This window comes from Pleurodeles waltl, chromosome 3_1 (assembly GCF_031143425.1).
Source record: "Pleurodeles waltl isolate 20211129_DDA chromosome 3_1, aPleWal1.hap1.20221129, whole genome shotgun sequence".
Classification (NCBI taxonomy): Eukaryota; Metazoa; Chordata; class Amphibia; order Caudata; family Salamandridae; genus Pleurodeles; species Pleurodeles waltl.
The window spans coordinates 1,945,280,584-1,945,305,020 of record NC_090440.1 but is presented as its reverse complement, the minus strand read 5'-3'; the positions used below and the strand labels follow the sequence as shown (position 1 = coordinate 1,945,305,020).

At 45.0% G+C, this 24,437-nt stretch overlaps 1 protein-coding gene across 1 annotated transcript in view; it reads right to left on the bottom strand.

Annotated features, from left to right (window-relative positions):
• The window catches only part of TAOK1 (TAO kinase 1), a 959,977-nt gene that overhangs the window by 692,351 nt on the left and 243,189 nt on the right, over positions 1-24,437 (bottom strand). Inside the window, exons 3-4 of the mRNA XM_069226237.1 lie at positions 21,925-21,996; positions 18,113-18,214 (exon numbers count right to left, since the gene is read on the bottom strand). Of these exons, the coding sequence (XP_069082338.1) occupies positions 18,113-18,214; positions 21,925-21,996 (174 nt within the window). The remainder of the gene's footprint in view (positions 1-18,112; positions 18,215-21,924; positions 21,997-24,437) is intronic.

Genomic DNA, 24,437 nt, shown 5'->3' with positions numbered 1-24,437 from the left:
GGCAAAAGGCGGACTGGGGATGTGTGGCAACTTAAAGGCCCAAGGACTTGGCCGTTGCCCACGATTCCTTAAAGCACTTCAGAGCCAGGTCTGCCTTCTCTCCGAAGAGATGTGTGCCTTCAAAGGGCAAGTCCATGAGATTAGCCTGGACATTTCCTGAAAAGCCAGAGGTTCTCAGCAAGGATAACGCTGAACCACCACCATCAAAGAAACTGCTCTACCCAGCGAGTCGGTCATGCCTAAACTTGGCTGCATCTCTCCCGCCCTTGACTGCTTGGGCGAGAGAAGTCCGAGCCTCCTCCGGGACCTGTGGCAGCACCTGCGCAACTGCGTCACATAATGTGTGAGAGTACCGGCCCAAAACCATGCCATGTTCACCAACCACAATACAAGGCTGGTGGAAGAAAACATCTTCTTTCATAAACGGATTGCCTGTCTGGGGGAGCAGCAGGGAACAGGCCATGGGTGGCCGAGGCTGGGTCTGGTGGCTTAGTGGACTAATGCGTCCACAATAGGGGCCTGTGTTTGACCTCATGGTCACAGGTTCAAATCCCAGCAGGTTCACTCAGCCTTTCATCCAAAATTCTGAGGTCGATAAAATGAGTACCATTGAGTTGGGTAACAATAAACATCTGTTATTCAGCGCCAAGATGCCTGCGGGTGAACGTGCGCTTTACAAATACACATGTTATGTTATGTTACGTTTCTCAACCAAGCTCTCTGGTTAGGGTGTTGGGTGAGGAAAAATGGGGCTCCTGGGGCGATGGCGGCGGGCAAATGTCCTGTTCACAGGAGCCCTTGTGCCGGGCTTGGACAAGGTTCCCAGCAGACATCAGTCAGTGCTTTGTTTAAGAGGAGCAGGGTTTCGGATGAGGAAGCTCCTGGCTGAAGCACTTCCGTCAAGATGCTCGTCTTGACTGCCATAGAGGGTAGTTTGAGGTCCAGGACCTCAGTCGCCCTCTTCACCACCATAGCATGTGTTAGTCCCTCCTCTGTAGCCATGGTAAGGGGAGAAAGCAAACCAGTTTCTGGACCGGTATCCAGTCCACTGGAATCTCCCAGTTCCTCACACCAGTCAAAGGATTCCTAGTCCTCCAAATGGTACTCTAAAGAGTCACGTGACCCCTTCCATTCTTCCCCGAGGCCAAGCCCTTCAGAATAGGTCTCAGACACTGTCGGATTCAGGGATCCAAATGGGGATGCTACCACCAGTGGGCGCGAGCAGCATCAGGGACCGGCATTAGGGAAAGTCGCGGTGGCAAGATGGGCACTGGTACAGATCCCTGATCGGATCCACTGGAACCCACTGGAGCAGAGGTTGAAGCCACCAGCACAGAACACGAGGCCCCCTCTGACCCCACGGAGCCCAAAGGTGCTGAGGAGGGGTTGGGCTGCTATAAAACACGTCGGTTGGCCTCGTACAACTCTATAATCTGACCGGGAGTCACTCAGGTTCCCAGAAAAGCGGGGAAGCACAAGGTTGAAACTGAGGAACAGCTCAGCAGAACCGTGCCTAGATCACCGATGTTCCTTCTTCATGTTGGCCAACAGACAAGGAAAAGTTGAAGCATGCTTCGACTCCTTGTGCTTCTTATGCTTCCTTCCCAAATGTCTCAATGACTTGGAGTGTGAAAAAAAAGGACTTAAGGCTCCTGGAGCGGTCTCGCAACCTTACTCTGTATCAGAACTGAGCCCTCCTAGGAGTCACGCAACAGTGTTGCAAGCCAGGTTGCTAGCAGCTTCAGGGACCACTCCCTCAAAGTCCTCAGTACCATGGCCCAGCAGTCCGAGCACAACTTGGAGTCGTACTCTCGCTGAAGACACCACAAACAGACCTTGGGATCTGTCACCAACATGACGCAGTGACAGGTGCCACACGGTTTAAAACCTGTCTTGCTCAAAGACATCTCGACACACAAGGAGGTAAACCTCGAAAAAGAAATCGAAAAAAAGCCTACCAAAAAATGACAGAGGTAACTTTTATCTGGCTCAGCCCTAACTGGCGCAGAAAGAAAAGAACTCATATCAGAGCACCGAGGTGGCGCCTATATAGGTGCCTGCAATGTCACTTCTGGTGTGGACAATGCTCGAATTGCGATCGGTCCCAGTCAGACATCTGGGAAATTTAAAGGTAAGGAATCTATCGGACATCAGATTTCACTGAATTGCTCTACCCTCTGATAAGCCTAACTGCTCGACCACACTATCACAAAAGAGAGCATTAGTATTATCTTCTTTAGCCTCTGTGCACACTATTTCATTTTGATATCGTATATACAGAGCCAGCTTCCTTTAGGGCAGTTTTGCTGCCCTATTCTTAACATTGCTCTCAGTAACGTTACACGACTCCAATATAGTGTTATTTAACGCTTGTATGCCGCTGTGATTTCAGGCTTTTCTGCTTTTTTTTCCTGCTTTATGTCCTTTTAGTAATGTACATGTGTCTTTTGACTATGTATTAACATTTTTATGTAGGGTGACAGGGCAGCTATGTATCCCTGAGCTAGACATTTTGTGCTTTTTATGACACTCTTCCAATATGGCAGCGTAACGTTAACACTTTTACGTCGCAATGACTACAGTCCTTCATTTTTTTTCCATGTACTTTTGCACATGTGGTTTTTGGCGTTTTCTTGAGACAACATTCCTGGGGGGGTATACATTATATTTACATTCTAAGAAGTGGAGTACATTATGGTCTCCTAGCGGCTAGGAGAGGACAACATCGGCATATCGTGCCTTGTTCATTACAGTTTGTGGGATGTTTTCCCCACTTCAATACTATTCGTAAATTTCCTTCCCCGTATAGAGTTGGAACTTTGGCTTTTACATTTCTGCTATGCTAACAAAAATGATCTCTGAAAATGTCTTTAGTTTTCTTCATTTAGTTTTTAAAGTGTATTGGTCAATTGGATGACTTGCGTGACTTCATATCGATTATTGATCAGTGAAGACAATATATTACGTGGCAAGATCTTTGGTTTACTACACGTCTCACTTGGATTAGAGTTATCACTCCATGGACCAGTTTTTTGTAAGTTTTTTTTTTTACTTTGGTACGTGGTCCAGTGATATTTGGGTATAATGTCATTATTTTATAAGGAAAATGTTACTTACCAGTAGACATCTGTTTGTGGCATGTAGTGCTGTAGATTCACATGCTGTGCATAAGCTCGCCATCTACTGTTGGGTTCGGAGTAGTACAACTGGTTTTTGTTCAAAGAAAGTTTGAGTCACTGGACCGAGTGACTCCTCCTCTCTGTAATACTTTGCATGGGCATTGAGTCCTTTGTTAGATTGTTTCTCCATCGGTGGGAGAGTGAAGCAGTGAAAAATAGATAGTGGGATAGAAAAGATGTCCATGCAATGTATTTACATATGTACATTATTTATATATAAGACTAAATTGCAACATCTACACAAATCCAGGAAGGTGGGAGGGTGCATGTCAATCTACAGCACTACATGTCACGAAAATAGATCTGGAGTTTGTGGGGGCATCTCTGCTAGTGCAGGGGTGCCCTCACACACAGGTAACTGCACACTGCTCTCTGGGCTGAGAGGGCTTACCATAGGGGTGACATAGTAACATGTAGTGAAAACGGGTGCATGCATCGATTTCACGCTGACTGCAATGGCAGGCCTGCAGAACCCTTTGCATGGGCTCCCTGTGGGTGGCGGAGTAACTGTTGCAGGCCATAGGGATTCCCTGGAACCCCAATTTCCTGGGTACCTAGGTACCATATACTAGGGACTTACATGGTGGTGGGGGGAGAAACAGTATGCCAATTCTGGGAAGAAAAAGGTACATTTACAAAGTTAGAAGGGCGAGAGCATAACCACTGGGTTCCTGGTTAGCAGGATCCTCATGGACACAAACATGCTGACAACAGGCAGAAAAATGGGGGTAACCATGCCAAGAACGAGGGTTACTTCCTACAGTCTATGTGTGGAAACCTTGAACTGCATCGATAGCAAAACCGGAATGGAGTATGTTCCATTAGGGCTGCATTCTTCGATACCACGTGGAAGAAGTAGGCCCGTAGAGGGCCCAAGAGGACCTTTCCATTCCCGAAATGGCTGAAAAAAATTTGATTCAGAGTATGGAAAAGGAACCAAAAGTTAAGCTATTAAAGAATATGCGATCGGAAAATATACCGATGATGTTGGTAAGACGGAAAGAATACCGTTAAGACTGTTTGGAGCTGAGAACTCGCAGATAGAGTAACACACGTCCGAACCCGACAGCGTCGAAAAACAATCTAACAAAGGACTCAATGCCCAGGCACAGATTTACAGAGAGGAGTCAACATTCTATCCCGTGGCTCGAAAACCTTCGAACAAAAACAAGTTGTACTACTTCGAATCCAACACTAGAAGGCGGGCTTATGCACAGTATGTGCAGCTACAGCTACACGTGCCATCGAACATTCTATTACGTAATGCTTCTGGGTTCTTTTGTTCAGAGGTTCGTCACTCTCACACGCCATCCTTTTGTGACAAGTCTCTGCAGACGTGCAGCTGTATACCTGCTTTGGTAGCACTTTTTTTCACATTTTACCCTTTTTTTTCTAACTTTGACACTATGGACTATCTCGCTTTCTATCCTTGGTGCTTTCATCCCTATATTTCTTTTAACCCCTCGGGGTTAATCACATGATTAATTCCAGTCATACAAAACTTTGTACATTTACTACCTTGAAAAAGTCACTGTCTGTGAAGAAACATGTGTTGCCTGTTTGTCTTAATGTCAGAAGCATAAGGTGCATTGGATTTGCTACATACCCACTTCTGAATAAACTCCTTTGGATTGGATTTTCTACTTTAAGAGTGCTTCGGTATCTATCTGTACTCAGCTGCGGGGGGAGGTCTGGCAGATCATGAACAGCACTTACACCTAGAGGTGGCACAGGGCATCTTCCAGCACTGGGGAAAACCTCTGCTACATTTGTTCACCACTGTTGAGAAGGCAGAGTGTGAAAGGTGATGCAACACATGTAGGCGGTTTGTCCTGATGTCATAAGCAAATATATCATTGGATTTGCTACGTACCTAATTTTGGACTTGATTTGTGGACTTCAAGAGTGCTTCGGTATCTATCTGTACTTTCTTATTTGTGACAGATGCGTTGGGTTTACAGTCAAGTGATACGCTCGGGTAGAAGGGTAGCTAATACCAGGTCAGCACCAACCCCTAAAAATAGACTTATAAAGAGGTTTGATGAACATATCACTACTACCAACCTCATTTCGAATGACCCCCATCTGAGCTTGTCTGACCTACCATTTAATGACCCCACTAGGTGGTTCACCATCTGGGAAATGCCCGGATGCTCCAGCGGCCAGAGACTCCTAGTACATGACCCAGGACTCAACTCTAACCTATTTGTTGTAGTACCACATGGCAGTGAAGTTGTCCGCGAGAACCTGCACTGCCTCCTCAACCCCCCTTTTGAGGAATGGCAGCAAGGCATTTAATGCAAGGCGAATGGGCCACAACTCCAGCAGAGTGAAACTGAGCTGGTTTTTCACCAGAGACAAGAGTTCTCTGATCTCCGTCTCTCCCCAGAAAACCCTCCCAATCCGGCAGTAATGCATTTATCACCGCTGTCAACTCTGATAGGAAAAGAGAGGGCTCTGTTGCCTGTCTAATTTCGATCAAGCAGCCATCACTGCAGATCATGTGCACTTCCCTCCGAAATAATAGCATTTCACAGGTTTTCCCAGTAATAGGGCAAATGGGATTTGAGATTCCATAGCATAGCCTGCATATGCCACATGTCATTGTCAACAAGAAGCAGGCAAGGGAATGTGGCCAAGATGGAGACTGAGACAGACGCTTGTAAAGAGTACCACGTTGGGTCCATCCATTATCCTGCATTCTTGGAGACTGGGACCTTCTGCTGTGATCAGTACCTGTTTACGAGGGCCCCGGCAACACCTGGAATGCGTCACCTGGCCTCCAGGCACGAAGGGGGAAGGGAGCACCACGAGGGACAACCCCGACCACTGTGGACCGCAGGCGAGGCCTATATGCGGTGCTGTTTGTGATGAGGACGAGCTCTGGAGCACACAAACCCCGCCGGGCTGGTAAGTGGGGGGCTGACCACCGTCCCCGTCTGCACACCCTCCCACTGACGACCTCACCTCACAGGCTCCTGATCTGCACTGCCTTTGGCCCTTCCCGACATCGGGTCGCAAGCCTTACTGACGTCATCGCTAACGGAGGAGCCTCTCCCGCACGCAAACCTGAAGCACCTCAACAGGGTTCGGAGACCCTTCCCTGGTCACAGAACCCTTGGTACCACTGGTACCTTTTACAAGGGACTTATCGGTGTGCCAGGGATGTGCCAATTGTGGAACAATGGCACATTTTTAAGTGAAAGAACACTGGTGCTGAGGCCTGGTTAGCAGGGTCCCAGCACACTTCTTAGTCAAGTCAGCATCAATATCAGGCAAAAAGTGGGGGGTAACTGCAAAAGGGAGACATTTTCCTACAAGTAGTGATTCTAAAATGAAGGACCATAAACTGGTAATGTTTACCTGCAATGACTAATCTTAACTATTTTCGATGTGCAGGGTGAATTGGGTATGTGAAAATTAACATCCTTTAGGTTTAGAGCTGTCAAAGTCACCTTGCTGTAGAAGCGGGATGACATCTTGGAGGGTGGCCATGTGGAAGTGTTCTGAAAGGATGTATTTGTTCAGAAGTCTGAAGTCCAGTATCGGACTGAGAGAGTCATCCTTTTTGGGAATCAGGAAGAATAGGGTGTATACTCCTAAACCTTGATGAAGGGGGCTGGGTGCTCTATGGTCCCTTTGAGAAGAAGGGCCTGCACTTCTTGTTTGAGAAGGGTTAAGTGTTCCTGAGATAGCCTGAGAGGGCGAGGGGGAGGGAATATTGGGAGGAGTGGTAATGAGCTCCAGACAAAAACCATGTTGGATAACGGCAAGGACCCAACAGTCTGTGGTCAGGAAGAAAGGTGAAGGTAGTCACTTCTTGGCAGTGGAGGAGGAACCGTAGGTGGCAGTGCTTTTTCCCCTCCCTTTGTTGTTGGACCCCATGTAAGATCCTCTATAATAGCCTCTGATGTAGGCAAATTGAGGGTGTCTAGGGTGTGAGTTGGACACCTCTGGTGTTGGAGACTTATATAATCCCCTGAAGCCAGAGAAACAAAAGGAGCCCCTTTGTGTATTAATCTGAAGGTCACCCATGGCTTTGGCAGTGATTGTGTCTGTTTTAAGCTTTTCTAAAGTAGTGTCTACCTGTGGCCCAAATAGGTGCTCTTTATCAAAGGGCATGTTAAGAACTGCCCACTAGACCTCAGATTTAAAACCTGAACAGCGCAATCAAGCATGCTGTCTTAAAATAGATGCTGAAGTTAATGCCGCGAGCTGCAGTATCAGCGGCATCAAGGGCGCACCTGATTGAGGAGTTGGAGACGGTATGACCCTCTGCAACAATCTGTTGTCACCTATTACGGTGCCCCTCCTTTTTGTAGTAGCTCCTCCATCTCATCCCAATGGTCCTAATCGTACCAGACCAAAAGGGCTTGAGAACTGGTTATGTACCAACGGTTTGCACCACCACCCTTTCCTAAAATCAGTGATTCTTTTATTCTCCTTTTCTCGGGAAGGAGAATCCGCAGTGGCCTGACTATTAGCCTTGTATATGTGCTGTTGTTGCCACAGTGGAGTCAGGTGGTACCAGTGCCCTGATGTATAGCGGGTATTGTGCCTCCCTGTGAGTGGAGGCAAGAGTGTCGAACAGGAAATCCTGTTCAATGGCATCTTTGTGCAGATCCACATTGTGAAAAGGAGCTACTCTGGTGCCTTTTGTTAAGAGGTAGTGTCTTCTGGTGGTGAGGGACGTGTAGAGTAGAGGCCAAGATTATTAAAAAGAAAGCGATCATGGTTGCAGGCATCCCTAGGGTCATTATCATCTTGAGGACTCCCCCAGAGTATGATTGTGGGGAACCTAGAGGAGTGTAATCCCCTGGTATAGGTGATGTCGGGGATTGGGGAGGGGGTGGGGGTGAAGATGGGGCAGAAGGCTTGCGTGGAGGGCTAGTAGCCTTGTCCTTCATTTTCTTTTTGGAAGGGACAGGAACATCCAAAGCCTCTTGAAAGAAGAGTTTCCTTTCAGGGAGCACAGGAGAGGAGGGAGTGGCAATGATTCGTCCATTTTCTCTAGGATCAGTTTGATAGGAGATGGGCTGGTGGAAGACTGGCCCAAGACTCTGGATTTTGAAGTTTTTGGCCCTGAAGACCTTGGCGCCGCAGTTTTCGGTTTTGGAAGCTTGGTCGGCATCAAAGTTAAGACTAGCGACTCGGTCCAGACGTCTGGATCGATACCGAAACAATCTCTTGGTCCGAAGCTGTGAAGGTCAAAGCCAACGACGTGGCTTTGGTCTTAGTGGCCATTTTTGGCTCAGAGGCAGAAGGCAGGGCGGTAAAAGCAGTTTTTCGGTACTGGCCATGGGCGGATGGCAGTGGGGGACCGGTGACTTCAAAGATGGGCTGAAAAGTATTTTTGGAGGATTTGTGTGGGACAGAGGGGCCACAGTACTCAAACACTGAGCAGAGGTGACCTTGTGGCATTCGATGTCAAATTTAACATCAAACTCAGAGCTACTTTGTATGGAAACAGCTAACCTCCTCCTGCACAGATTACTCATGAGCATGTTCCTCACCTAAGGTGTCCGGGGAGTCATCCGGCGTCTTCTTGGCCATTTCCAGGCAACATGCTAGTCGATCCCGAAGGGTCTTTTTGGAGCGGAAAAACTTTCAGGAATCGCAGTCAGTCTCATGATGGTTTGCAGAGAGACAGAGGTTGCACATGAGTAGTTGGTCGGTGGGGAGAACATTGGCATGGCACAGAGGGCAGAAGCGGAATGGAGTCCATTATGTTAATGCTGGAGCCACGTGGGAAGGGAAGCCAGAGGTAGGGATTGGTGTACCGAAGGGAGGTCGGTCAGTGGCCGAACTGACGGAATGGAGAGAGCACTAAGATGGGAGAAGCGCGAATGATAAAACTGTTGAAATGAGAAAGGAAAGACTGGGAAAAGAATGAACTGAAGAGAGTTGAGAGCTGGCGCAGAGGCACACACATCCAGACCAGACAGCGGAAAGAAAATCTAACAAAGGAGTCAATGCCCATTCGCAATATCACAAAGAAGAAGTCGCTCAATCTTATGACTCCAAACAATTCTTCGATGAAAAACAACTTGTACCACTTTGGACCCAACACTAGATGGCAGGAGTATGTAGAGCATGGGTATCTACAGCCACACATGCCACTGAACATTTTGTTAGTACATCTACTGGCACTTGCATCATTGGTGGTTTGTGGTATTCCTTATAGTCTCCATCAATTGGTAATAGCGATCATAATGAGTCCTATCATCTGGCCCTTCATTTCACCCATATTGTGGGTACTTAGCATGGCAAGGCTGTGGTTGCTGGCCCAGTTCAAAGTGTGCTGAAAACCAGTAGTGTTCTTCTGTGTCTCATTACATCACCTTAAACTGTCCAGGGCTATATGCAGTCCTGTATAGGTCATTTGGGTGCGACTCTTCCTCCATTTCATTTTTGACCAGCTTAACAGATCTATTAGGAGGAATCTTACTTGGTGACTTGCTCTGGGAAGGCTGCTGCTGCTGGAAGTGTCACTTTTCCTGATTTGGAGTCCAGTGGATTTCAAGGAACAGCCTGGGGCATATTGTTGGTTTTAAAGATAACATTTTGTAAAAAGATAATACGGTGCCAGTTCTGCATAAGACTTGCAATGTTCCCTTAATGTATCAAGAGAAACCCAAGAATTTACTATGAGATTTGTGTTTAAAAGTAATTATAGAAACAATAGAGTTGTCAGCCAAGAGTTCCTTCATGGAGAGTTCATTGAAAATTTAAGGGTAAAAAGCTAAGCCTGGACTTCAGAAACCTTTTAATGAAATATCAACTGATAGAAATCCATTGCCAAATTTACATGAACTTGTGTTTATGCTTGCCAGAGAGACAGTTATCTCCACCTCTGATCTTGCAAGCGATTACCATTGGGTAAAAATGGAAGAGGACTCTAAGCATTTGAGGGCCTTTGTGCCCCCCTCCTAAATTTAAGTTTCTATTTTACAGGATAGCACTGGGCACTGTGAACGTCACATCAGTCTTACAGTAATTGACATAAGACTTTAAAAGGAATGTCAGCAAGGTGGATTTCCAGAATAATATTCAAGTCTGTGAGAACATGTTGGGCATTTAGCTGCTGCTTTGGATAAACTGAAAAACTGCAGGTGTAAAGAAGTTGAGTATCTGGAACAGAGAATTATTGAAATGGGATCATGCCCAAATAGAATCACATTCAAGCAATAGTGGAAGGCTCCTAGAATCGACTGAATTCTATGCAGTGTTTGTTATATGTTCTACTAAGGTTGATATGTTGTAATTCTTGTTAAAGAAGAAGGTGCAACTAAATGGGGTCAGAAGATTTTGATGAACTTAAAAGTGAAATGGTGCATACACCTTTCCTAAGATCATTTAAGATGGGAAAAGAACGTGTTCTTACAAGATACGCAAGTAGTTGCGATCTTAAAGCCATGTAATTACAATATGATCGAGTAAGCCAGAGGGTTGTGTTGTTTGCTTCTAGAACACTGAAAGAGTCAGTAGAAAGAGAGCTCCTGACATGCTTTTGGGCTACAAACTACTTAAGACTATTTTTGTGGGGTATGCAATTTGTTCCCAGACCAGAAAACACATCTGTAAGCATTTTATCACTTGGTGGCAGGAGATTCTGGACAGCTTAGTTGGCAAGTTTGGCTGTCAAGCTTCAGTCATCAATTTTACATTGAATAGGTCAGTGGTAGGGCTAAGGATCAAGCTGACTGCATGTAGAGTTTGTCACGGGGCTCGTCAAATTAATGAGAATAGTCATAAAGAATGTGAAGTGGCTTACACTGTAGAACTCGGTATTGATGTTCCAGACCCTTTTAGTGAGACTTTAAAAGGAATTTTATGTCCGTGTGGATAATTTCACAAAGTGGCCGTACATTAGGATCACACAGGAGGTAACAAAGGAACGTCAATGGGTTCCTAGAGGATATTATTTGTAAAGAGAAAATGCCTGAGGTTTTGATTTCAGAAAATGGGCCCCAATTCGCAAGCAATGAGTTTTGGGCAATATTTATCTAGGTGTGGCATTGTACATCGGAGAAGTGCTTTCACTCGCCAAGCCAACAATCAAGTTGGGAGTTTAAACTGTGTTGTAATGTAATCTGTCCAACTGACAGTGAAAAGAGGTTTGTCTTGGTGCAAGGCACTTCAAACTACTTTAGTAACGAATGCCTGGTTCCATAACTGGGGCATCACCATTTGAGCTGCTGAGAGGAAGGAAGCCAGGATCTAAGTTGGCCCTGGTAGTGGAGATACTGATTTTTGCAACAGTCAAGGAGCAAGCGGAGAGATACCAAGAATGAACAAAGACATATATGAATCGTAAAGAGAAAACCCTACCGGCTATGCTTTTGCATTCATATGTGGGTTTAAGTCTAATACCCTGCATGCCCAGGAAAGTAGCTGCATAGGTGCTCTGATCCAGTTGGGGTTATTGTGGTGTTCCTAGTAAGACTTGAATGAAAGTAGCATCTTTCTGACGTAGTTACCAGCCCCACTTTTTGCCTGGTGTCATTGTGTTTAGACTGTAGTATGCTGGTATCCTGCTAACCAGCACCTTAGTGTCTGTGCTCTCTTCTCTAAATTTGTTTTCTTAGTAACTTTTCACCCCACAATTGGCATAAACGTGCACCCAGGTAAGTCTCTAGTATATGGTACTTAGGGTATTGACACACCAGGAGTCTCCCATGGGCTGCAGCATGTATTATGCCACCCATGGGAGTCCACGCAAACTGTGTCTGCAGGCCTGCCATGGCAGTCTGCGTGAAATGGTGCATGCACCTTTCACTTTAGATATAGGGCTTGCCTTATATTGTGGTCACTGCACTTGGACACTGCAAGTCACCCCTCTGGTAGGCCCTTCAGCCCAAGGGTGCGTGGTCCTGAGTGTGAGGGCGCCACTGCATGAGTAGAGGCGCCCTTACAAACCCCAGACTCCATTCCCTGGGCTTTGTAAGTGGGGGGAAGCCATCTTATGGTATGTACTGGACACTGTTTGACATGAGTAGTCCAACTACATAATGGCTTCTCTGAACCTAGGCATTTTAGTATCAAACATGTTGGAATCCTGCAACAACGATTTCAGTGTTAGTTGCATGATACCACGTTCTCAGGGGGTTCCTTAGAGGATCCCCCAGTTCTGTCTGTACAGCCTTGCAGGGCCTGTATGCCAGCCCGTGCTGCTGCAGACCCCCAGACACTGCTCTGCCCTCCTGCTGCTGAGCCTAACTCGAGCAGGAGAAGGCAGAACAAATGATTTCCTGTAGGGGAGAGCTGTGACCACCTCTCCCTTTGAAATGGGTGTCTCTGAGGTGCGGTGGCCTCTGAGCACCACCAGACTCCTTTAAAGGGCACATCTGGTGCCCTTCTTGCATAAACCGGTTTGCACCAGTGTAGGAACCCCTGGTTCCCGCTCTAGTGTGAAACCACACAAGAGACAGAGGAGTGCCAAGCCCTTGTCTAGCTCCTCCCCTAGGGAGGTGCACAGAGCTCTGCCAGGTAGCCGGTTGATTCTGCCATCTTAGAAGCAAGGTAGGTAGTGGCCCCTGATAGCATCTGACTGGTTAGGCCAGGTCGATGACATCCATGACCCACTCAGATAGGTGGGTCACTGTAGATATCACACACCTCTTTTTAGGGTTACTTAAGGGCTCTCTTGAGGGTGGGTCCTCAGATGCGTCAAGCAAGTCTCTTCAAGGAACTCTCTGCAAGACATCTTCTGCTCCTGGCCTCTGGAACCACTGCTGGTCTGCTTTTAGAACTGAAACTAGACACTATCCAGTTGGGAGGGCTCCCACGGCAACATTGTTTATCTAGCTCCAGCAAGATTTCTGCAACATCTGTGGCTGAGCATCCTCCAGGGTCACAGGGACACTGTTTGCATCCAAGAAGCAAGAAGGAATCTCCCTTGGAGTGAATAAGTCCCTCCCCTGCATCTGCAGGCACCTCAAGACAACAAGGCCGTCTGGTGGATTCTGCTGTCCCACGGACATTGAAATGCTTTGCAACACAGATGGTGGTTCTGTGGACCTCTCCGGGGCCAACTTGTCTTCTGACCAACTTGGGAGGCGGCGGGCCCTTGCTGCAGCCACTGGAACGGAACCCCCTGTGCACCACAACTGTTATTCTTACCAAGGCCTGTTGACTCTTCAGGCTCAAAGAAACCCCAGCCTCCAGCACTCTGCTACTACAAGTTCGTCTACCACACTGCAGCTCCTGTGATGTGGGACTCTTGTTTTGTTGGGCTGCTGAGTCCTCACTGTGACTCCCTGTGGCTGCTGCCAGTAGGTCCTCATGGGGGCTCCTCTGACTCAGACAGGCTTTCTTTCCTGCTGAAGGTCTGCCATGACTCTGCTTCAAGTGTCGAGCCGCTAGGACCTTGCTGGTCCCCAAAAACCTACAATCTTCCTTGCAACAACTATTTGCATTTGCCAAAGCTTGTTGGTGGTCCTGCGAGCCACTGACCCTCCTGCAATCCGGCGATCGACGTGGACTGCTCGTTGGCGACTCCAAGGAGCTCCTGCATCCCTTTGACTCCACAGCTGCACTTATTTATTCACCGCCCTACAGGAACTTCACATCCAAAAGGGTGGTGTAAGGAAATGCCTCCTTGGCATGGTTACCCCCTGACTTTTTGCCTTTGCTGATGCCAAGTTAGGATTTGAAAGTGTGCTGAGGCCTGCTAACCAGGCCGCAGCACCAGTGTTCTTTCCCTAACCTGTACTTTTGTTTCCACAATTGGCACACCCTGGCATCCAGGTAAGTCCCTTGTAACTGGTACCCCTGGTACCAAGGGCCCTGATGCCAGGGAAGGTCTCTAAGGGCTGCAGCATGTCTTATGCCACCCTGGGGACCCCTCACTCAGCACAGACACACTGCTTGCCAGCTTGTGTGTGCTGGTGGGGATAAAAGGACTAAGTCGACATGGCACTCACCTCAGGGTGCCATGCCAACCTCACACTGCCTATAGGTATAGATAAGTCACCCCTCTAGCAGGCCTTACAGCCCTAAGGCAGGGTGCACTATACCATAGGTGAGGGCATAAGTGCATGAGCACTATGCCCCTACAGTGTCTAAACAAAACCTTAGACATTGTAAGTGCAGGGTAGCCATAAGACTATATGGTCTGGGAGTCTGTCATACACGAACTCAACAGCACCATAATGGCTACACTGAAAACTGTGAAGTTTGGTATCAAACTTCTCAGCACAATAAATGCACACTGATGCCAGTGTACATTTTATTGTAAAATACACCCCAGAGGGCATCTTAGAGATGCCCCCTGAAACCATACCGACTACCAGTGTGGGCTGACTAGTTTTAGCAGCCTGCCACACACCAGACATGTTGCTGGCCACATGGGGAAGAGTGCCTTTGTCACTCTGTGGCTAGTAACAAAGCCTGTACTGGGTGGAGGTGCTTCCCACCTCCCGCTGCAGGAACTGTAACACCTGGCGGTGAGCCTCAAAGGCTCACCCCCTTTGTTACAGCACCCCAGGGCACTCCAGCTTGTGGAGTTACCCGCCCCCCCCGTCCACGGCCCCACTTTTGGCGGCAAGGCCGGAGGAGATAATGAGAAAAACAAGGAGGAGTCACTGGCCAGTCAGGACAGCCCCTAAGGTGTCCTGAGCTGAGGTGACTGACTTTTAGAAATCCTCCATCTTGCAGATGGAGGATTCCCCCAATAGGATTAGGGATGTGCCCCCCTCCCCTCAGGAAGGAGGCACAAAGAGGGTGTAGCCACCCTCAGGGCTAGTAGCCATTGGCTACTAACCACCCAGACCTAAACACACCCCTAAATCGAGTATTTAGGGGCTCCCAGAATACAGCAAGATAGATTCCTGCAACCTAAGACGAAGAAGGACTGCTGAGCTGAAAAACCTGCAGAGAAGACGGAGACACCAACTGCTTTGGCCCCAGCTCTACCGGCTTGTCTCCCCATTTCAAAAGAACTGCTCCAGCGACGCGTTCCACAGGGTCCAGCAACCTCTGAAGCCTCAGAGGACTACCCTGCATCTGAAAGGACCAAGAACTCCTGAGGACAGTGGCTCTGCTCCAAGGAAGAAGCATCTTTGCAACAAAGAAGCAACTTTGAAAGAACACACGTTTCCCGCCGGAAGCGTGAGACTTTGCACTCTGCACCCGACGCCCCCGGCTCGACTTGTGGAGAACAAACACTACAGGGAGGACTCCCCGGCGACTGCGAGCCCGTGAGTAGCCAGAGTTGACCCCCCTGAGCCTCCACAGCGTCGCCTGCAGATGGAATCCCGAGGCTCCCCCTGACCGCAACTGCCTGCTTCAAAGACCCGACGTCTGGTAAGGACACTGCACCCGCAGCCCCCAGGACCTGAAGGATCCGACCTCCAGTGCAGGAGCGACCCCCAGGTGGCCCTCTCCCTTGCCCAGGTGGTGGCTACCCCAAGGAGCCCCCCCTCTTGCCTGAATCGCTGAAGAGACCCCTTGGTCTCCCATTGAACTCCATTGCAAACCCGACGCCTGTTTGCACACTGCACCCGGCCGCCCCCGTGCCGCTGAGGGTGTACTTTTTGTGCTGACTTGTGTCCCCCCCCCCCCCCCCCCCCCGGTGCCCTACAAAAACCCCCCTGGTCTGCCCTCCGAAGACGCGGGTACTTACCTGCTGGCAGACTGGAACCGGGGCACCCCCTTCTCCACTGAAGCCTATGCGTTTTGGGCACCACTTTGACCTCTGCACCTGACCGGCCCTGAGCTGCTGGTGTGGGAACTTTGGGGTTGCTCTGAACCCCCAACGGTGGGCTACCTTGTACCCAACTTTGAACCCTGTAGGTGGTTTACTTACCTGCAAAACTAACAAACACTTACCTCCCCCAGGAGCTGCTGAAAATTGCACTAAGTGTCCAGTTTTAAAACAGCTTATTGCCATTTGTGTGAAAACTGTATATGCTATTTTGCTAATTCAAAGTTCCTAAAGTTCCTAAGTGAAATACCTTTCATTTAAAGTATTGTTTGTAAATCTTGAACCTGTGGTTCTTAAAATAAACTAAGAAAAGATATTTTTCTATTTAAAAAACCTATTGGCCTGGAATTGTCTGAGTGTGTATTCCCCATTTATTGCCTGTGTGTGTACAACAAATGCTTAACACTACCCTCTGATAAGCCTACTGCTCGACCACACTACCACAAAATAGAGCATTGGAATTATCTCTTTTTGCCACTAACTTACCTCTAAGGGGAACCCTTGGACTCTGTGCATGCTATTTCTTACTTTGAAATAGTACATACAGAGCCAACTTCCTACAGGTGGGCATTGCCTACCTGCACTGCCTGGGCATCCCCGAGAGGTCTAGACACTGTCCCCTTCCTTTTCAGGTTCTTCACATCTGGAATCCACCCTTGGGTCCTGCCGACCTGGTTCATGGGTCACAACAGCAGCTGGACAATCGAGGCTCCCACTGACTCCAACGAAGGTTTCAGACATCACTTCAAACCTGGGCTCCCTGATGTAGGTACTCTGGTTTTCTGGGTATCAACAGGTGGGGGTACTATCCAACATTCCTTGTACCAACCGGTTTCCTTGGGGCCCACTGGGAAGGGCCGTAAATCCATAAAAATCCAACAGTGACGGTCCTGTAAGTTAGCCCATGGGACACCTGGCTCGATTACTTTGCACTCGGACGCCTGTGATATTTCCAATACTTACCCCTGGTAATTCCTTACTCCCTCAGCCTTCGGGATTCTAACACACTTAACTTGGTTCAGCACCTCCATTCTTAAACCACTTTCTTAGTATATGGTTTGGCGCCGCCCATAGGGTCCTATGTATTTCTATGCTTTTCCTGCTTGTTGCCAAGTGTATATTTTGTGTGCAGATATTGCCAAATGGAGATATACTAACCTTAGTATAGTAGTGTTGTAATAATAAATACTTATTTTTGCAACACCTGTTGTGGTTCTTGCATGTGTGATAATCACTGATTGACTATTGTGGTATTGCAAGTGCTTTACACTTCACCTGGATAAGATTTAGCAGCTCACCACAGCTACCCTTTGAGAGCTTTTGCTATCTGGACACCTAAACACTATCACTAAGAGTTGCCTGGTATAGGGTGCCACACCATAGGTGTACACCATAAACTGAGTCAGTCTCCTATAAAGATCTTAAGAGGTTAAATACTTAAAATGTGAGCAAGTGTTTCTGTATGTTCAGGCCTTGTTTACCAATGCCTAATAAGGTAATCTTTGGAATGCCATATATCAAAATACTTTGTAAAATGCTTTAACACAGTCGAAAGATTATCCAACCTTCCCTTAAGGATCCAGTACCGTTAACATATGCTTTTCACAATGAAAAATGTAGGCTTACTATTTGTCATTACTTTACATAATAAACATATCAGACCAAAAGGCACTGGTCGAATCTTTTCACAATGAACCCTTTAGGACTAGCGCCTTGATCATTGGCTGGAAACCATAACCAGCTAAGTCCTACTACACTGCACTTAATTCAAGTACTTCTACTTTTTCTGAATTCAGTGATAAACGTTCTCTTGAGCATTATCACAAGAACACTGAAATACCAACTATTTGTCATAGCAGAGACAAAGACAAATGCAACTTATGCCAAACTCCTTTGTCAGTACTTTGCCTATGTAAATTAAAGAGGACTGTCAAGGCTCACTCAATTTGATGCAGTTGATTACTAAAATCGGGGAAATTTAAATGCAACTAAATTTAGTGTTACTGCAAGAGATAACGCAAACAAAACCTTGTGAACGACCCTTTTCAAATCAGAATAAGGAATACCATATGAAGAGGGTAATAAAAGGGTATCCTTGTTGAATTTCACAGTACCGGAGAAGTTGTACAAGATTACAAACCACAACCACGTAGTAGACCCCCATGTTACTCTTAATAGCACATCCAGAATTGTTAGACACAATAAACATCAAAAGTTACAGTCTTACCCAAGCTGTGTGTTCCCGTAGGTAGCATCCTTTGTATTCTATGCTATTTGGGTGTTGTATTCTTTGCAGGAACCGGACTTCTTTAATAATGTCTTGCCATTTCTGTGGAGAGAGAAAAATATTTTCAAGATATGACAAATATGACCGCTGTGGCTATTGGAATTTTTTGCTAATACACTTATCCACTAAAAAGCCCCAAGGCTTAAACTGTTTATGACCACACCAAAGTGGCTCCAATTTGATCAAAAGACTAAGAATTCCCAGCACAACAAGCTATGGCAATATCAACAGGTCTAGGTGATGAATGAAAGTGCATTTTGAGTCACTGAAGTGCTTAGGCACCCAAAAAGTCATAAAACATGCACTTGGTCACTCATCTTTGCACTTATGCCTTCACTCAACCTTCCGTTGACTCATTCTTGCATTCACTCTGACAACCGCAATGAAACAAACTCAACAGCATATGCAAGCTAAAAGAATACAAGTAGAAAAAATAAAACATGCTGCTGTCTTAAAACAGCAGGCAAATGCTTGCAATAATGACAATAAGTATTGCTGCGGTTGTCCGTTTTGAAGACTTATTGTAACTAATCTACCATTTTAAAGTTCCAGCATGGCAGCCACATTTAGAACCAACATTTTGGCCATCTTGGACAGTAAAACAATGATACACTGTGGACAGTAGCAGTCCATAATCTCCTGATTTAGAGGAAGTGGCCATGTGGGATGTGGGGCACTGCAGATGAAAGGAGCTGCATTAGAACTGGCTGAACTGTTGCAGTATCCTCATAGGAAAGATTGAAATAAAAAAAGGAAAGGAAAGAAATTAAAGAGAAACTACAAAAAATAGACAACTGAAAACTAAAGGACTGGCCACCATTCCTGACACTGAAGCACACTCACTTTCAGAAGGATGTACATGTGATCCAAAAAAACTATCAGGGCAAGAAAGCCAATATCTGAGGTGGACTGAATCAATACCCCATGCAAGTCACAGTTATGGGTGGAAGCAGAGTGTAAATTACACCAGGCAGTCAAATGGTAGAAGAGACCTGACCGAACATCCCTCTAATTATCTACATTGATATATTTATTCACATATGAGTGGATGTAACATTTAATGATTTATTTAATTACAAGATCCTTCGTTCAAAGCATTAGATGGGGAATTTATAGATTTGTACGCAAAGCCTACTGATAGAAATACTTTCCCTCATTTTAACAGTGGACTTCTGAGATCCCTTGAAGATCATCTGTAATACAGGCAATTTATCTGTATCCTCAGTAACTGTACAGAGAAGGGCGAGAATGTCAGTAAGCAGATACTATGTGGTCTAAACTGATACAGAGGATACCAGAGAACACTGGTAAAAATTGTGTTGAAAAGAGAGTAGTTCACCCTAAAAACAGGAATACATGTGACCTGTATACTGAATTAAATTCAGAAGACTAATCAAATCAAGCAAGTTATCAAAAAATTGGAAGATGCTATCTAATTTTGATTTGCCTTCTCCTCTGTTCTACTTCAAAAGAGCAAGAAAATAAAATCCAAAATATCTACTCAGGCCAGCAAGAAGAAAAAAGATCCGTCTAATCTGTTAGGACTGACACCAGTAGGAGGATACTACGGATACAAACAATGCACTGCCTGACTATTTAGAGCTAACACCGAAACATTAATACCTAATGGAATGACAGTCAGTCAAACTAATTTTTCAAACTGTAACACCAGAAAAGTAATATCTTATATAACATGCCCTTGTGGAAAGAATTACATCGGACAAATTACACAACCAGTTTAAAACATGTTTTACACAGGGGGCAGCAATGAAGGAACATTTTAACACAATGAAACATATTGGAAATGAAATAAAGTGATTTGTCTTATTTGTTGCAACAAGAAATGGAAGAAAGTTTTATTGTGTCCACGTTATCCAAGGTAGAATGAAAATTAATTGAAAATTTCCAGGCTTCTGTTGTTGGTCTAAATGAACTAGACAAGATGTGGTCACTTATAAAAGCATAAAGATCTCAATATAATTGATTAGGATGTTGATCAGCTACATACCAGAATTCTCACTCTTTGATCGCTGTAACCCATTTATAAGAGACCTATCCTTAGAAATGTAACTTTTCGTATGACATAATCCATATGCTTTAATGGGGAAAACGTAATAAGTGTTAGGGTCACTGTTCAAAATAGTAATGACAAATATTGAGCCCATCGTAATGTACAGTCAATGCAAATTTCTCATGCCTTTTTTCTCATTTGTGTTTAACAATGAATAAGTTAGACATAATATATTTTTTTATCTTTCATTAACTCGATTTTCATTCAAAGATTTTATATGCCTGATACCATCTTTGTCTTTTTATCAGCCACTCTAAGTCAGCCGCCAATGTGACACCAGCTTTTGAGCTTTGTTTTATGGGGAGGGCGGGACTTTCTTAAAACACGCAATCCGCTTGTGCACCAATGGGGCTCTTTTAAGTGTATTTGTCAGAGGTATAGTAGGTCACACTGTGTGGTCCTTGGACAGGTCCCCTACCCTCTTTTGCTTTTTAAGCTAGGCATGTGTATGTTTATGCAGTAGGAAAGTGGTACCTTGACTTTCTAGATCCTGAAGAGACGGAAAAAAACCCTCTTGGCCAAAACATGCCAACTTAACAGAGGAGTTCTCTCTGAAAGAGAAACCAATAGGTTTTCTCACGAGGAAAAAGTTATTTTAAAAAACAAAACAGCAGACTTCTTCGTCTCATCCCTACTGGTCTACAATGAAAGCCCTCAGAGTGGACTAGGGACTAAATATTTATATAGACACCCACTATCTTTATGACTGAAGGAAGGACAAGGAATATAATGCTTAAAAAAAATTGAAAATGAATCTTGATGAATAAATGTATATTTTTGTATCTCTGTATAGCAACACTTTATCTTGTTTACCAAGTAAGTATTGTTTTCACTAAGCTTTGGTGTTCTACTTGCTCTATCTGGGCCTATGAAGAAAAACGTTCAAATACACTGATTTAATTTGGGTTTTTTCAATGACAAATAATAATGGCATTGTTGTAGAATTGTTATTTCAAAAAATAATTTCTATAGAGAACTCCTTTTATTTACCAGTCAGATGTTCAAGAAGCTGAGTTCACTAGCTGTACGTAAACTAATGGCAAAATACTGCTTTATCGCTGAGGCCCACACAACATATTTTTCTAACTACTTAATAGATTTATACTAAACAGAGAAAGGCATTCAAAGTAAACATTTAGTTTGTGACTGAGTTTGGTGTACTTCCATTCAGTTGTTTTTGCTGTAGAGGATAGCAAAGCTTCCTATCAGAATAAAAATGCGAAATTATTTTTTCCTCCCTCCATACAGATTCATCAAATGGGGTCATAGAAGCAAATAAAAAAAAAAACATTTTCAACAGAAACGTACACATATAGCTAATTACACAGTCACTATTGCCAACTATGTGTTATGGTTAATAAAAATAGGACTTTTAGAAGTGTTTCAAAGGTTTCTTTAATGCGGACTTCTGCATCAATTCAGTGGAAAGTCAAACAGCGATCCCTTAGTGATTTACAGCAACAACACATTTTAAGCTGAAATTATGAAAGGAAGATTTTGATATTGTCTCCAGCAATAAATATCTTTTTAAAAGGCTGTAACTCCTGAAGAAAAATAAATAAAAAATCAGCCTGTTAGCGGTAACTCTTTTGTCAATCTTTCGCTGAGTTTAGCACTCCATACCTAGTGTACAGTAGGTTACACATTAAAAGTGTAAAAATTATGGAAGGATTGTACATACCTCTGTGGACTGCTTTCCGCTGTATGACATTTTCTTAATTGCGACCACCTCATTGGTGCGTGAATCTCGAGCCTGTGTCATTACACAAGAAAAGAAAAGTCAAGACTTCACCTTAGTAATTTATTTATTTAATAGCAGGTAAACTCATTACAGTTTTCTAAATCAAAGTGTCCCCATCAATGTAAAGTAAACCGCTATGAATATTTTGAAGCACATACTTAGGAAGGCTCAGCATTTTCACTCTCGCAACGTAAGAGGAAAATCTGTATGGACACTTGTTTGGTGGTGGTTGCTCATCAAATAGCGTCCATAATATTCTGGCATGCTTGCATCTTCTCTAATCATGGTAACTGTGCTTCTATACCATTCCCTCACATAGTGTAACTCACGCATTCAAGCCTGAGCCTCCCTGCAGCTATATCTAGGGAAAACCTTATTACTGTTCAGCAAGTGGCACATCATGTACTGCCATTTTTACATCAGATGTCAAACCCAGCCAGCTCCACAGAGCTATGTTACAATACTTCTAATGACTATATAGTTGTTTGGGTACTCCCGTCAGTGTTCCACCTATCACAATCAGGCGATTATGGGCATCCAAGTGCTCCAACTTCGAAACTATTTATGTCCCATAAAGTGCAAAGATCCTAAGAAGCTGTGGGGTAATAATCTGAAAAAAGCACTATCAGCTTCATAAGATTTAACCTCTTTCAAAAACTACACTTAGTCCTGTTTCACAAATCTGCAAAAAATAAAAAAATATATAGTTATTTTTGTAGATTTGTACTACAATGTGCAACAATGATACATATTCAGAACCTAGCAGAGAACGATAAAGGTAGGGTAAGGGAATGAGATAGCAGATTAGTAAATGGAGGGGTCGTGACCAGATGATGCAAAATTCTGGACGATAAAAATATAGGCTCATTTTTAACTATGAAGATTGTGCCAGGAATTAGGGCCCCATTAGTGCCAGAGGTGCAGGATGATTAAAGGAAGGAGTGAGATGATACAGAGGAACGCATTGGGAAGATGAGCATAGCAGGATAGAGAATAGTTGAGTATGAAAGTTACATGGGATGATCAAGCAAAGCGACACAGATGGTGGAACACGAGGGGGGAGATGAGTTGTAGAATTAAAGGTGGCTTGAAAACCTGGCTTATTCTCCAAGAGGCTGGTTTCATTTACGATGCTCATAAATTCTTTAAGGTGTGTCTAAATATATACATATATATGCCGATGTTGAGTTACACCATTCATTCAAGGTGGGAGAATGAGAGCTTTTTGAGCATGCTGTGATTTTTTTTACTGTAATGCGCTGGGTGTTGAGGTGTCATATAGTTTAAATACGCTGTTCAGGATAAATTTCTGTTTGAGAGTGGAGATTAGCAATGAGTCAAAGGGGTCTTCGGTGAAATGATCGTAATAGCTCAAAAGTGTCAGAAATATAGTTCCAGTGCAGTTAGATGGAACGTTCATGTAAACAGCAGGTGTTCAACTACAACCTACAATCACCAACAAATTTAGGGGGTAAACCTTTCCTCATCAACTGCACAATCCATTAGGGCCTGTTGACTGGAAGGTCACATCGGCGCGCGCAGCATCAATATAGCTGATGCCAAATGCAGCTCTTTTGCTCCCCTCATTCTGTTTTACTCCAGTTAAGGGAGGTGTGGTGTCCCACACAATCATGTCACGGATGCAGTGAGGCAAGTCACAGGAACAACACCCTGGATATCAAAGCAGACAATGGTGCCACAAGATGGGTGTTGCTGGAAAACCAATTTGTCAGACACAGCACTGAGTGCATGCAGTGGGACGCAATCTCCTGGCAATTCCATTAGACATCAGGGATTCTGCTGGCTGATATGGCAGGGGGTGGTCACAAAGGGCATAACCTGGCTTCAGCAATGAAATTCTATGGACACGAGACTTTTCTCGTAGATTCCTCACCTTCTGAATTTTCCCAGGCACCACGCTGGATCTGAATTTTTCAACAGCAATTTCTCCAGCGCGACGGTAGGTGGTGCTATCAGACCCCTGAGATGGCCTTTCCCTGCCTCTAAAGTGACAGTGTCGAAAACAGCCCCTAAGCGGTGATGTCTATTTTGTCTTGCACTTTTCTGCACACTCACACTCGGATCAATCATGACAGATCGGAAATGACAGTGTGAAACATCTAACTTGGGACCTTTTAACAATCCATGAGTACACCCCACAAAATAGAGAGAAGGAAAGGCAGGAGAGGAATCTCAGGTCAAAAGGAGATTCGACCAGAAAGTACAGTGACTGCACCAACAGCACGTGCAGTTCAATAACCAGGTACGCCGAAAATATCTTGATGGCAAGGAGCAATATAGAACAGTTATACTTAGACTCAAATAGCGGGCACATCAGAAACTAAGAACCAAATAAGGGTCCCACAGAGACATAAGGGCGGACTTTGGCAGAAACTTGTGTCAATCACTTTAGGAATCGTATGACAACGGGTGGCTTGAAAGGGGAACGTTTT